This window comes from Procambarus clarkii, chromosome 66, assembly GCF_040958095.1.
Source record: "Procambarus clarkii isolate CNS0578487 chromosome 66, FALCON_Pclarkii_2.0, whole genome shotgun sequence".
In the NCBI taxonomy this organism is placed as follows: Eukaryota; Metazoa; Arthropoda; class Malacostraca; order Decapoda; family Cambaridae; genus Procambarus; species Procambarus clarkii.
Genome location: NC_091215.1, coordinates 27,211,022 through 27,226,648, shown reverse-complemented (window position 1 = coordinate 27,226,648; position 15,627 = coordinate 27,211,022). Strand labels below are relative to the sequence as shown.

Here is a 15,627-nt window from a genome sequence, read left to right as displayed (position 1 = left end):
TTCTCCCTATGGTCCTTCCTATTACAAAAAGAGTAACTGTGTGGGTGTATGTGTGTGTGTATGTCCGCCTTGTCAATCCCACCGAGAAGGTTGTCCGTCGTGATAAGCCAAGAATTTCCCCAAGATTGAATTTAGAATGTAACTCCCGCTTGGCCCTGTGACCTGGAGCGCTAGGTCATGGTGACCCCGGCCAGGTGTTGGTGACCCCAGCCAGGCGTTGGTGATCCCGGCCAGGCGTTGGTGACCCCAGCCAGGCGTTGGTGACCCCGGCCAGGCGTTGGTGACCCCGGCCAGGCGTTGGTGACCCCGGCCAGGCGTTGGTGACCCCGGCCAGGCGTTGGTGACCCCGGCCAGGCGTTGGTGACCCCGGCCAGGTGTTGGTGACCCCAGCCAGGCGTTGGTGACCCCGGCCAGGCGTTGGTGACCCCGGCCAGGCGTTGGTGACCCCGGCCAGGCGTTGGTGACCCCGGCCAGGCGTTGGTGACCCCGGCCAGGCGTTGGTGACCCCGGCCAGGTGTTGGTGACCCCAGCCAGGCGTTGGTGACCCCGGCCAGGCGTTGGTGACCCCGGCCAGGTGTTGGTGACCCCAGCCAGGCGTTGGTGATCCCGGCCAGGCGTTGGTGACCCCAGCCAGGCGTTGGTGACCCCGGCCAGGCGTTGGTGATCCCGGCCAGGCGTTGGTGACCCCGGCCAGGCGTTGGTGATCCCGGCCAGGCGTTGGTGACCCCAGCCAGGCGTTGGTGATCCCGGCCAGGCGTTGGTGACCCCAGCCAGGCGTTGGTGATCCCGGCCAGGCGTTGGTGACCCCGGCCAGGCGTTGGTGATCCCGGCCAGGCGTTGGTGACCCCGGCCAGGCGTTGGTGATCCCGGCCAGGCGTTGGTGACCCCAGCCAGGCGTTGGTGATCCCGGCCAGGCGTTGGTGACCCCAGCCAGGCGTTGGTGATCCCGGCCAGGAGTTGGTGACCCCGGCCAGGCGTTGGTGATCCCGGCCAGGCGTTGGTGACCCCGGCCAGGCGTTGGTGACCCCGGCCAGGCGTTGGTGACCCCGGCCAGGCGTTGGTGACCCCGGCCAGGCGTTGGTGACCCCGGCCAGGTGTTGGTGACCCCGGCCAGGTGTTGGTGACCCCAGCCAGGCGTTGGTGACCCCGGCCAGGCGTTGGTGACCCCGGCCAGGTGTTGGTGACCCCAGCCAGGCGTTGGTGATCCCGGCCAGGCGTTGGTGACCCCAGCCAGGCGTTGGTGATCCCGGCCAGGAGTTGGTGACCCCGGCCAGGCGTTGGTGATCCCGGCCAGGCGTTGGTGACCCCGGCCAGGCGTTGGTGATCCCGGCCAGGCGTTGGTGACCCCAGCCAGGCGTTGGTGATCCCGGCCAGGCGTTGGTGACCCCAGCCAGGCGTTGGTGATCCCGGCCAGGCGTTGGTGACCCCGGCCAGGCGTTGGTGATCCCGGCCAGGCGTTGGTGACCCCGGCCAGGCGTTGGTGATCCCGGCCAGGCGTTGGTGACCCCAGCCAGGCGTTGGTGATCCCGGCCAGGCGTTGGTGACCCCAGCCAGGCGTTGGTGATCCCGGCCAGGAGTTGGTGACCCCGGCCAGGCGTTGGTGATCCCGGCCAGGCGTTGGTGATCCCGGCCAGGCGTTGGTGACCCCAGCCAGGCGTTGGTGACCCCGGCCAGGCGTTGGTGACCCCGGCCAGGAGTTGGTGACCCCGGCCAGGCGTTGGTGATCCCGGCCAGGCGTTGGTGACCCCGGCCAGGCGTTGAATGATTGCAACCCGCTTACTGTCAGGACGGAGGTCAGCGGTGGTGACCCCACCCAATCCTGTATCGTGTTACTGCCTTGGGTGACCTGGATGAGGCTTGGTACTGCCTTGGGTGACCTGGATGAGGCTTGGTACTGCCTTGGGTGACCTGGATGAGGCTTGGTGCTGCCTTGGGTGACCTGGATGAGGCCTGGTACTGCCCTGGGTGACCTGGATGAGGCCTGGTACTGCCCTGGGTGACCTGGATGAGGCCTGGTACTGCCTCGGGTGACCTGGATGAGGCCTGGTACTGCCTTGGGTGACCTGGATGAGGCTTGGTACTGCCTTGGGTGACCTGGATGAGGCTTGGTACTGCCTTGGGTGACCTGGATGAGGCTTGGTACTGCCTTGGGTGACCTGGATGAGGCTTGGTACTGCCCTGGGTGACCTGGATGAGGCTTGGTACTGCCTTGGGTGACCTGGACGTGTTCCGGATCTCTTCATCTATGGCGTGAAGGTCGTGCCGAGCGGCCGCTAAGCCTCGGCAGCCGACCCTGCCTGGCGCCCCAGGTGACGACCAGCCGAGGACTGTCGCTAGAGCGGTAGTGCACACTTAAGTGGTATCCACGAAGGTGTGCACTCACGCGCCTAACTGGCGTAGAGGGCCTAGAGCCTTGTGGTCGCCACCATATACACAGCCTCAGCTGTGAATGCAGTCTTCACCATACACTTCATTCCACGCTTTCAGCTCTGTTGTTAGCAGAGTGGACCCCCCCCCCCCGCTGCCCGCCTCTAGTGGCTCTACAGTCCTGCTCTACACTCTACGGACGTAATGTGTAGAGCAGGAGGTGTATGTTGAGAAACTGAAGAGATCGGTGCCTCTTGTCAGGGAGCGGTAACTGTTATATTTGTCGGGGTTCACCTTGCCAACGACTGGCCATACCCAGCATTCAGCAGTGGACTACCTCCTGGGTACCTATGTGCTGCTGGGCGAACAGAGGTATTAGTTGACAAAAAAAACGAGTCCAAACGTCTCTCACTACCTGGGAATCGAACCAAGGATCATCTAGTTGCGAGCTGAACTTAACGTCGAATCCCTGTTCATGCGGAACACTATTCAATTTGTCAGAGCCTCTTAGAATCTTGCGTATAGTGATCATGTTATCCGAGATCTATGTGCTTGCAGCCAGCGTGCGTGCGTGCGTGCACAAGCACCCACCCACAGGTTCTGGGCACACACTGTGAGTACCCTCCTCCGGGTACTCACCGTGACGCCCGTGACTCGTGGGTCGGGTTGTAAAGAGGAATAAACTGTTAAGTCTTCTCCTGAAGGTGTTTCACAATCTTGGCAGCGCTGCAGACGCCCCCTGGGTGCTGTACCACCCTCCCCGGGTCCTGACCCGCCCTCACCTTATCATCACCTCCAGTTTGACCCGTGGCAAGAACAGTGCCTCATCACCGTCGCCTGTACCGTGTACAAACAACACACGGTAACCTGACAAGTTATGCTACCAGGTCTCTCCACGTGTCGGGAGGACAAGACAAAACAAGCCGGAAATGTCTTAAAACACGTCTAATTCTATTATCATTATGTTGCTGAGATTCACTTAGATATAATCCGTGACCGTAAGGGTGAAAAGATCCCTCCGTGACCCAGTGAGGCGTGGAGCCAGTGACACTGTTGCTGCTGTTGGCTTACAGACTCCAGCTGGGCCTTGCACTCCGTCACGCATCACTGCTCCTTCCAAATATCTTTCTTTGATAATAAGTAACACAAGATACAAAATGTAGCAGCTTTAGTTGCATCAATTCCTAGCTTTTATCACATCCAACCTTCCATCTTTCACAGCATCCAACCCCCATCTTTCACAACATCCAACCCCCATCTTTCACAACATCCAACCTTCATCTTTCACAGCATCCAACCTTCCATCTTTCACAACATCCAACCCCCATCTTTCACAACATCCAACCCCCATCTTTCACAACATCCAACCCCCATCTTTCACAGCATCCAACCCCCATCTTTCACAGCATCCAACCCCCATCTTTCACAGCATCCAACCCCCATCTTTCACAGCATCCAACCCCCATCTTTCACAGCATCCAACCCCCATCTTTCACAGCATCCAACCCCCATCTTTCACAGCATCCAACCCCCATCTTTCACAGCATCCAACCTTCATCTTTTACAGCATCCAACCCCCATCTTTCACAGCATCCAACCTTCATCTTTTACAGCATCCAACCCCCATCTTTCACAGCATCCAACCCCCATCTTTCACAGCATCCAACCCCCATCTTTCACAGCATCCAACCCCCATCTTTCACAGCATCCAACCCCTATCTTTCACAGCATCCAACCCCCATCTTTCACAGCATCCAACCCCCATCTTTCACAACATCCAACCCTCCATCTTTCACAACATCCAACCCCCATCTTTCACAGCATCCAACCCCCATCTTTCACAGCATCCAACCCCCATCTTTCACAGCATTCAACCCCCATCTTTCACAGCATCCAACCCCCATCTTTCACAGCATCCAACCCCCATCTTTCACAGCATCCAACCCCCATCTTTCACAGCATCCAACCCCCATCTTTCACAGCATCCAACCCCCATCTTTCACAGCATCCAACCCCCATCTTTCACAACATCCAACCCCCCATCTTTCACAGCATCCAACCCCCATCTTTCACAACATCCAACCCCCATCTTTCACAGCATCCAACCCCCATCTTTCACAACATCCAACCCCCCATCTTTCACAGCATCCAACCCCCATCTTTCACAGCATCCAACCCCCATCTTTCACAGCATCCAACCCCCATCTTTCACAGCATCCAACCCCCATCTTTCACAGCATCCAACCCTCTATCTTTCACAGCATCCAACCCTCTATCTTTCACAGCATCCAACCCCCATCTTTCACAGCATCCAACCCCCATCTTTCACAACATCCAACCCCCATCTTTCACAGCATCCAACCCCCATCTTTCACAGCATCCAACCCCCATCTTTCACAGCATCCAACCCCCATCTTTCACAGCATCCAACCCCCATCTTTCACAGCATCCAACCCTCTATCTTTCACAGCATCCAACCCTCTATCTTTCACAGCATCCAACCCCCATCTTTCACAGCATCCAACCCCCATCTTTCACAACATCCAACCCCCATCTTTCACAGCATCCAACCCCCATCTTTCACAGCATCCAACCCCCATCTTTCACAGCATCCAACCCCCATCTTTCACAGCATCCAACCCCCATCTTTCACAACATCCAACCCCCATCTTTCACAGCATCCAACCCCCATCTTTCACAGCATCCAACCCCCATCTTTCACAGCATCCAACCCCCATCTTTCACAGCATCCAACCCCCATCTTTCACAGCATCCAACCCCCATCTTTCACAACATCCAACCCCCATCTTTCACAGCATCCAACCCCCATCTTTCACAACATCCAACCCCCATCTTTCACAGCATCCAACCCCCATCTTTCACAACATCCAACCCCCATCTTTCACAGCATCCAACCCCCATCTTTCACAGCATCCAACCCCCATCTTTCACAGCATCCAACCCTCTATCTTTCACAGCATCCAACCCTCTATCTTTCACAGCATCCAACCCCCATCTTTCACAGCATCCAACCCCCATCTTTCACAGCATCCAACCCCCATCTTTCACAGCATCCAACCCCCATCTTTCACAGCATCCAACCCCCATCTTTCACAGCATCCAACCCCCATCTTTCACAGCATCCAACCCCCATCTTTCACAGCATCCAACCCTCTATCTTTCACAGCATCCAACCCCCATCTTTCACAGCATCCAACCCCCATCTTTCACAGCATCCAACCCTCTATCTTTCACAGCATCCAACCCCCATCTTTCACAGCATCCAACCCCCATCTTTCACAGCATCCAACCCCCATCTTTCACAGCATCCAACCCCCATCTTTCACAGCATCCAACCCCCATCTTTCACAGCATCCAACCCCCATCTTTCACACCATCCAACCCCCATCTTTCACACCATCCAACCCCCATCTTTCACAACATCCAACCCTCCATCTTTCACAGCATCCAACCCTCCATCTTTCACAGCATCCAACCCCCATCTTTCACAGCATCCAACCCCCATCTTTCACAGCATCCAACCCCCATCTTTCACAGCATCCAACCCCCATCTTTCACAGCATCCAACCCTCCATCTTTCACAACATCCAACCCTCCATCTTTCACAGCATCCAACCCCCATCTTTCACAGCATCCAACCCCCATCTTTCACAGCATCCAACCCCCATCTTTCACAGCATCCAACCCCCATCATTTATTACATCCACCTGCGTGTTCCACACCTGAGCTACACATTAACCTCACGGGATGTCTGGACTTCGGGGTAATAAGCATCGTTGACCTCGGACCCGAACCCACATTCCAGCATGGAGACTCTCGAAGAGGTTACGTTTGAAGGGAGCGTCGTGACGCTGATATGACTTAACAAGGTGCTCCCATACCGAGTCGTGGACATCTACACACCTTTGAGAAACACTTGTGACTGCATCTCCGCGGACGGCGGCTGGCAGAGTGGGATCACTCGAGTGTTTGAAGATTGATGAAGATTAAGCCAACCAAAAGGTGGCACGGGCATGAATAGCCCGTGAGTGGTGTGGCCCTTTTGAGCCATTACCAGTATCAAGAGCTGATACTGGAGATCTGTGGAGGTGCGACGGCACCCTGCGTGACGGGAGATGTCTCCCGTGCCTGACTCTCACCTCCACACGGCTTATATGGCCGCCTTCAACACCTATCAGTAAACCCGCATTTTCTGAACGCTCTCCTTATCCTGTTGGGTCATCCCCCCGCGCTCTTCTCGCGTTAAGCGCTGCTCGCGGACGTACTCTCTCCCTCCTCACAATTTTATTCTCACGATTTTCACTCTTTACATCGTTGAAAGACAGAGCGGCTCCTCAGGTCAATACTGTGGTGGTGCTGGCATGACACCAGGTGTGTGTGTGTGTATCCCTGCTGAGTTTACACTTACCTCGCCTGCTGGTCCACTGGTTTACACAAGTTCGCATCAGCTGATCTCGGCCATATAGATTCGGGTGATGCCAGATAACTGTCAATAGAAAAAAAATCACAAAGTTAATAAATCTTCCAAAGTTGATACATTACAAGAACTTAGTTGCTTTTGTAAATGTGTAAAACTTGTTATCAATTATAGACAGAGTAAATGGTATAATTGTGTGACTTGGCACTGTTGGGGGTAGACGACTTGTGAATCCTGCCAGCATGCTTAGACCTATTCCTTTCCACGTTTAGACTTATCCTACTTGTTCTGCCCTGCATCGTGAGATGAAGAGCGCTATACTGCTCCTGTAGTATAAGCTCATTGTAGTACAAGTTCATTGTAGTACAAGTTCATTGTAGTACAAGTTCATTGTAGACCTGTGACGTTGGGGCAGTGGTCACTCCAGTAAGCTGGTGTTTTATTGAACACATTACTGATCTCATGTTCCAGTATTATCCTTGTATAGATCCCAAGTCATCTCCTCTGGTCCCTGCTCGAGGAAGCCCATTCTGAGTGCTCTCTCAGGCGGTCACACTCGTTAACGATGATGCTGTGCCAGCAGTAACAGTTCTGTATATCTTTCTACCTGGGATATCTGACCTGCCTTGACAGGGGTGCGAGCACGGATGAATGTTCCTGACGATAAAGCGCCAGTCACAAGATCACGCCGCTATCTTTAGCGTCTTATCTCTCCTCAACGTTCTCATCATTCACTAATGTTCCACAAAATCCTTATCGAGTTTTCAGCGTCTTGTAACGAGTTTTTATGTTAATGTTGGAGGGAGCCGGTCGGCCGAGCGGACAGCACGCTGGACTTGTGATCCTGTGGTCCCGGGTTCGATCCCAGGCGCCGGCGAGAAACAATGGGCAGAGTTTCTTTCACCCTATGCCCCTGTTACCTAGCAGTAAATAGGTACCTGGGTGTTAGTCAGCTGTCACGGGCTGCTTCCTAGGGGTGGAGGTCTGGTCGAGGACCGGGCTGCGGGGACACTAAAGCCCCGAAATCATCTCAAGATAACCTCAAGATGTTCATATCGTCCGGAAAAAGATTGTACATCGCCAAATATCCCCAGTTTGGTAACTGTAGGAGTAACTGAGTGAGTGTAACCTATCCACCGCTGGCCACTGGATGGGGGGCGGTGTGCACCTGTCCACACCTGGGCCAGCAGGTTCCCTTCGCTCGTTGAACACCTTGTCCTGGATGCTGTTAATTTCCCAGTTCTCTCCTCTTACCCGGGCCTCTCCTCGGCCCCTAAGATGTTGTGGTAATGTCTCCAGCATCGCTCACGGAGACCAAGGCCAAGATGCATCAGCTGGACGTGTAGTGACGACAACTGGGAAGGTACTGGAGCCGTACTGGAGCGCGGTCCAGTACGGCTCATCACTAGACAGCACCGCTGACATTACCTGCTACCTATCCACAACAATTAAGACACCTGGATGACTTGTATCACCTGTCATCTCTACCTAACAGCCTCCCACGGCGCCAACTTCGTCGCTCAGTTCAATCACAAGAATTTTACTTTCTGACTGTTAATTTTATTAGCCATTTGGAAATCGGGGTTCCTCCTCTTTTATTGGCATGGTGACGCCCACACCCCGTCTTCCCATAGTTCCCACGTGAAGGCGGCCGACGTTATCCCAAGCCAGAGTCAACAGTGACCCATACACAGGGAAAGGTGTAGTCGGGTCTTCCATCTCTGTCACGGCAGACTGCCTTTGTGCAGCCAAACCTTATCTTGAACATCACGTCCAGTGGTGGGGGGGGGGGGGGGGGGGGGAGAGGCAGCAGAGAAAGTCCAGAATAAGGAATATGGTGAAATAGAGGACTTAGGAGCCAAGGACTTAAGAGATGGTATCTAGACTATGGTTTGGCTCCTATCTCTTAGAGATAAGAGTTATCCGAGACTCTTGCACAACAGAATAGGTTGACGAGTCTTTTTTTGTGAGAAGATAAGGGGGAGGGGGGGGGGAGTAGGAGCCTCTTGCTCCTTGCTTGGTGTTGTTGACCTACATCTTGACCCCAGGACCCCCCCCCCCCCGCCCAGTACTTGTCCCCCTCCCCCCCCCCCCCACACACGCCCCATAACAATTTCATCTTAATTTGATGCGAGTTACTGATATTAAAAGACAAAATGTATAAATACGTCCATAAAATTAAATCAAATAGATGTTGGTGAACTTTGCCAGTACAGACAAGCTCGTTCTCTCAGCTGGAGCACAATGTTGACGAAACTTGTCTACCACACACCTCTTGATTACGTGTATACTGAGGTAAGGTGATTATGCAGAGAGCACTAAGCCAGCATTACCATAAAGCACTTCTATACCACCTAACCACTTGGGCTGGACGGTAGAGCGACGGTCTAGCTTCATGCAGGTCGGCGTTCAATCCCCGACCGTCCAAGTGGTTGGGGCACCATTCGTTTCCTCCGTCCCATCCCAAATCCTTATCCTGATCCCCTTCCCAGTGCTATATAGTCGTGATGACTTGGCACTTTACCCCCTGATAGTTCCCTTCTCTTCTTCCATACCACAGTACATCGCGAGCAACATCAATAAAGTCGTCCAAGACTTCGTGTTAGGGTTTGCTGCAGTAAGAAAACCATTCACGTCTTGGCTTACTTAACAAAGCCGCTTATCAATAAAGACTCCAAGTATCAACATCAGGCATAACACAAGGTAAATGAAAGCAAAAGAGACTCAGCATCAATATCGCTGGCCTCTGCAGTGTACCGCTGGCCTCTGCAGTGTACCGCTGGCCTGCGCAGTGTACCGCTGGCCTCTGCAGTGTATCGCTGGCCTCCGCAGTGTACCGCTGGCCTCCGCAGTGTACCGCTGGCCTCCGCAGTGTACCGCTGGCCTCCGCAGTGTACCGCTGGCCTCCGCAGTGTACCGCTGGCCTCCACAGTGTACCGCTGGCCTCCGCAGTGTACCGCTGGCCTCCGCAGTGTACCGCTGGCCTCCGCAGTGTACCGCTGGCCTCCGCAGTGTACCGCTGGCCTCCGCAGTGTACCGCTGGCCTCCGCAGTGTACCGCTGGCCTCCGCAGTGTACCGCTGGCCTCCGCAGTGTACCGCTGGCCTCCGCAGTGTACCGCTGGCCTCCGCAGTGTACCGCTGGCCTCCGCAGTGTACCGCTGGCCTCCGCAGTGTACCGCTGGCCTCCGCAGTGTACCGCTGGCCTCCGCAGTGTACCGCTGGCCTGCGCAGTGTACCGCTGGCCTCCGCAGTGTACCGCTGGCCTCCGCAGTGTACCGCTGGCCTCCGCAGTGTACCGCTGGCCTCCGCAGTGTACCGCTGGCCTCCGCAGTGTACCGCTGGCCTCCGCAGTGTACCGCTGGCCTGCGCAGTGTACCGCTGGCCTGCGCAGTGTACCGCTGGCCTCCGCAGTGTACCGCTGGCCTCCGCAGTGTACCGCTGGCCTCCGCAGTGTACCGCTGGCCTCCGCAGTGTACCGCTGGCCTCCGCAGTGTACCGCTGGCCTCCGCAGTGTACCGCTGGCCTCCGCAGTGTACCGCTGGCCTCCGCAGTGTACCGCTGGCCTCCGCAGTGTACCGCTGGCCTCCGCAGTGTACCGCTGGCCTCAGCGGTACACTGAGTGTCAGCAGCGTACCGGAGTCAGGAGATAGTCACAGTAATTCAAGGCCAAGGCGTCTCTGTGGGCCTAACAGTCACCCAGGAACTACCATTAAAGTGCTTATCCTTGTGGGAACGATCAGCAGTGCCGAGGCCCTGGCGTGACCTCATGACCTTAGATGCCGTGGAAGACAAGCAAAACGCTGATGTAATTTACACAGATTTCGCAAAAGCCTTCGACAAATGTGACCATGGTGTTATTGCACATAAAATGCGTTAAAAGGGAGTTACCGGAAAAAAAGGCAGATGGATCTATAATTTCCTGACAAAACCCAATGTGTAATAGTCAACAAAATATAATCCGATCCATCAACCGTGAAGAGTTCAGTCCCTCAGGGTACTGTGCTTGCTCCAGTACTTTTTCTCATCCTAATATCGGACATAGACATAGCCGCGGAAATCGACCCCAGGCGTGACAGTGCGCCGGAGTAGTTGTGTTTGCGGGGGTTGAGCTCTGGCTCTTTGGCCCCGCCTCTCAACTGTCAATCAACTGGTATACAGGTTCCTGAGCCTACTGGGCTCTATCATATCTACACTTGAAACTGTGTATGGAGTCAGCCTCCACCACATCACTGCCTAATGCATTCCATCTGTTAAGTACTCTAACACTGAAAAAGTTCCTTCTAATGTCTTTCTAACGTAGTTACTACTTTCTAACGTCTTTCTAACAATGTGGTATAGTGCCAAGTCCCGCGGCCACGGCCAGGCCTTGCTCACGCCTCCTGGGGATATAGCGTTACCATTGTCACACAGAGATCACACTAACGTGATGCATCAAATGAACAAATCCACAAGATTAAGGCAGTGTCTGGGATGCTCCCGGACGCAGGTTCGAATCCTCGTCACGGCCCTCGTGGATTTGTTTACCATTGTCGTTTAAACTTTTTTAGTGTCAGAGAAATGTCTATAATTTTCAACATTTGTGCGTGTGACAAACGAGAGGTTGGGAGGCCGGCAACACTTCCTGGATGTGAACTAGACACAAGCCCCCGCACAGGTCTAGGAGGCCTGGTCGACGACCGGGCCGCGGGGACGCTAAGCCCCGGAAGCACCTCAAGGTAGGAGGTGCCATCATAACACTTCTTATATCGTTACCTTCTTCAATAAAAAATAACTCATCTACTAAACACTTATAAACGCCACTTAACTCATTAGTTACCTTGAAATGCCTGATGACACAAGACAACTGTACACCGCGCGTGACGGGTCAATGGTGTCTCCCCGGTGTGACTTCCCCGGCCAGAGGGCGCGGGGGGCGTTAGTGGGGGGCTTGGGCGGGGGGCGTTAGTAGGGGGCGGGAGCGTTAGTAGGGGCGGGAGCGTTAGTAGGGGCGGGGGACGGGGCCGCCCTGGCGCCAGCCTCCAGCGCCTCACGTCTTAACAACATTGAAGGTAAACTCCTTATTACCATTCCTGGCCGGAGGAGCCGCACCTGCGGTCACAGGTCGAGCACGCCCCGCCTTCCACTCTTCTCCGAATGAAAAAAAAAAAGTGGTTTTAGTTCGAGCGAGATGTTAAGATATTAGGGATACGAGGTCAAGACGTGAATTCCTAGGAAAATAGACGAGGTCTCGTCACGCTCTTGTCACCGTCTCGTCACGCTCTCGTCACGCCCTCGTCACCGTCTCGTCACGCCCTCGTCACGCTCTTGTCACCGTCTCGTCACGCTCTCGTCACGCTCTCGTCACGCTCTCGTCACGCCCTCGTCACCGTCTCGTCACGCCCTCGTCACGCCCTCGTCACGGGGAACACCAACGAGGCCGAGGGGCACAGAACTAGCGCCAGGGCTCAACATACACAACCGGGAAAGGGAAATCATGTAAGAAAATGTTTATATTGACCCTAACGTGAGAATTGTGTTTTAATGACATTTAAAGCGCCATGATATTGACGGTTTAACGGACTGAAATGCCATAGTTTCATTTACGTAAATTAATATGAGTATTTTAAGGATAGATGGAGAGAGGAGTGAGACTCGGAGTGATAGAGACGCGGGAGTCGAACCTGCGCCACAGAATTAAGAGTCCTGCGCGCTATCCACCAGGCTACCAGGCCCCTGTGTGTAAGTGTGTGTGTGTGTGTGTGTGTGTGTGTGTGTGTGTGTGTGTGTGTGTGTGTGTGTGTGTGTGAGTGTGAGTGTGAGTGTGAGTGTGTAAAATTTAATGTACACATTAATAGCCTTTAGTGTGTGTTGGAGCCGTCGTCGTCTTGAAGCATTCCCCAGCATCTCTCGTGGAGGTGCTTGTGTCCCGTCCAATCTGTGACTGGAATAATGACGTGTCGTGATCAACTAATCAATCCCATCGCTGTATTCGGGGGAAGCAATCATGGGCCCGCATGTGATCATATTTCTCTGTAACGCGTGTCCTTGAGAACCAATACCGTGTTGAGGCTTCGTCAGTAAGGTCGACAGTCATTTGGATACGACCTGGGGCGTGTGGGTACCACGATGGATGGCCCCAACCAACACAGAATGTGTGACTCTTCGTGTGTGTAGCCGGGCGTGCATGTGCCGGCACGCCTCCTTAGATAACACAATTTGAGATCACGTTGACGCTGACACAAGATCTGGAAGTGCAATAGTAGCAGCAGCCTCCTACATCATCATCATCTTCATCTCCTCTTCAGCTGTTGACGGTTCTTCAGTCTGCCTCACCTAACCAGTACTTTGTCGGCTGTTATCGTGACCAGTAAGAGACGTCCTTGAGCACACGATATAATCTCCACTACCAATGTGTGGACACGTTCCTTCTCCTCCCAATTGGAGGACCCAACACGCACCCTCCTCCTCCTCCTCCGCTACTGCAGTCTTCCTCCTCTACTTCGCCTTATTCTTTCCTTGTATTTATGAAACATCCAAGACCCTTTCGTGCACAGTACACAGCTGTATTCTTCTATTACGTCACCTCCCCCCCCCCCCCCGCTCCCTCCCTCCCTCTCTCTCTCTCTCTCACACACACACATGACTGACGACGTTCTGGAAGCTGCTGTAAGCAAATATTTAAGAGAGAGTGCGAGAGTTACAGGATGTACAACATTTCCTGCGCTTGTGACTGTGTCAAGACGAAGTGGCCATCGTCATGCGTGTGCGTCCAGCCACCAATGGTGTGCGTCAAGTGAATTTACCAACCACCAAATATAGACGTGATACATCCGGCGCTCACTCACCCTATCCTGCCCTTACTGTCCCCCCCCCCCCCTCACTGTCCTGTTCAACACTCCCTGCCTTCTGACACCTTCCTCACTACCTCACCTACTGTCTACCGAGGGGCAGGAAGCTGATGGGGAGATACGAGTCACCAGTATGGCCAAAGGATACGAGACAGACTAAGTGTATTCAAATGTCTAAATTAGAATAGCAGCTGAAGTATTCGAACCCCAAAAAACATAACAATAACAAATTCAAAGTACAAAAAATGCATCCAAAAACCTATACTTGTAAACCGTGGAGGGGGTAGATGTGTCCCACATGAGACAGAAGGTGATGATGAGACATGATCGCTGTATACAAGATTATGCAAAAGACTACGAGGTAATTAACAGTGAATTTGGCAGTACTACACCAACAGGTAGAATACAAAGGTGCAATCTTTAAACAGGCGAGAAGATGGTGAGAGAGAGTGAAGATGGAGACCATCTTCACCACCAGATGGTGAGGAGAGCTGTAGGAGGAGATGGAGTTCAACAACTGTCAAGGTTTATGATATATTTAACAACGTACATGATCTAGTCTGAATACAACGAGCATGATTACTGTAGCCACACACACACACACACACACACACACACACACACACACACACACACACACACACACACACACACACACACACGAGCACACACACACACACGAGCACACATTGGCAACCTTGAAATGTTTTGATTGTCGTCTTGCACTAGGCTGACAGGAAGACGGGGGTGAGGGGTGGAGGGGGGACCAGGAGGGTGGAAGACAGGGAGGGGAGGAGGAGGTCGGTGGGGAGAAGGGGGGAAGGGGGAGGAAGTGGATTTAGTGGGTCGATTATCAAGTAAATCACCCAGATGCTGTAGCCGAGAGCAAGGCCACCGATCCATCACCTCTTAAGTGGAGCGGACATGACGAACTGATTTGGCACTATGATTGCACACCTGTTGCATAGCCAGTGCCACTTTGGGTGAGCAGCCGTGGCACTGAGCCATTACAAGTGGCAACCACCCAGCAGCGGGAGGGCCATTTAGAGCGGATAATAACAGTGATGGTTCCGTTGGCGGATATTAAACAAACAAAATTGTATTGACAATTACTACAGTTTCTTAACCTTGTTGTGGCGTGTTGCTGTACTGGTGCCTTCTCTAGTCCGGTGTACTGGGTCACGCCTCTACTGGTGTTAACCTTGTTGTGCCGTGTTGCTGTACTGGTGCCCTCTCTAGTCCGGTGTACTGGGTCACGCCTCTACTGGTGTTAACCTTGTTGTGGCGTGTTGCTGTACCGGTGCCTTCTCTAGTCCGGTGTACTGGGTCACGCCTCTACTGGTGTTAACCTTGTTGTGCCGTGTTGCTGTACTGGTGCCCTCTCTAGTCCGGTGTACTGGGTCACGCCTCTACTGGTGTTAACCTTGTTGTGCCGTGTTGCTGTACTGGTGCCCTCTCTAGTCCGGTGTACTGGGTCACGCCTCTACTGGTGTTAACCTTGTTGTGCCGTGTTGCTGTACCGGTGCCTTCTCTAGTCCGGTGTACTGGGTCACGCCTCTACTGGTGTTAACCTTGTTGTGCCGTGTTGCTGTACTGGTGCCGTCTCTAGTCCGGTGTACTGGGTCACGCCTCTACTGGTGTTAACCTTGTTGTGCCGTGTTGCTGTACTGGTGCCCTCTCTAGTCCGGTGTACTGGGTCACGCCTCTACTGGTGTTAACCTTGTTGTGGCGTGTTGCTGTACCGGTGCCTTCTCTAGTCCGGTGTACTGGGTCACGCCTCTACTGGTGTTAACCTTGTTGTGCCGTGTTGCTGTACTGGTGCCCTCTCTAGTCCGGTGTACTGGGTCACGCCTCTACTGGTGTTAACCTTGTTGTGGCGTGTTGCTGTACTGGTGCCCTCTCTAGTCCGGTGTACTGGGTCACGCCTCTACTGGTGTTAACCTTGTTGTGGCGTGTTGCTGTACCGGTGCCTTCTCTAGTCCGGTGTACTGGGT

General features: G+C 53.9%; 2 protein-coding genes across 2 annotated transcripts in view; one reads left to right on the top strand and one right to left on the bottom strand.

Moving 5' to 3' along the window:
* The window catches only part of LOC123769253 (mucin-3A), a 59,992-nt gene that overhangs the window by 20,845 nt on the left and 23,520 nt on the right, over window positions 1–15,627 (bottom strand). Inside the window, exon 2 of the mRNA XM_045760323.2 lies at window positions 6,797–6,874. Within this exon, the coding sequence (XP_045616279.2) occupies window positions 6,797–6,833 (37 nt within the window). The 5' untranslated portion in view covers window positions 6,834–6,874. The remainder of the gene's footprint in view (window positions 1–6,796; window positions 6,875–15,627) is intronic.
* On the top strand, window positions 9,513–10,568 carry LOC138355293 (uncharacterized). Its single transcript, XM_069310167.1, has one exon. It carries the CDS (start codon window positions 9,513–9,515, stop codon window positions 10,566–10,568), a length of 1,056 nt encoding a protein of 351 aa, XP_069166268.1.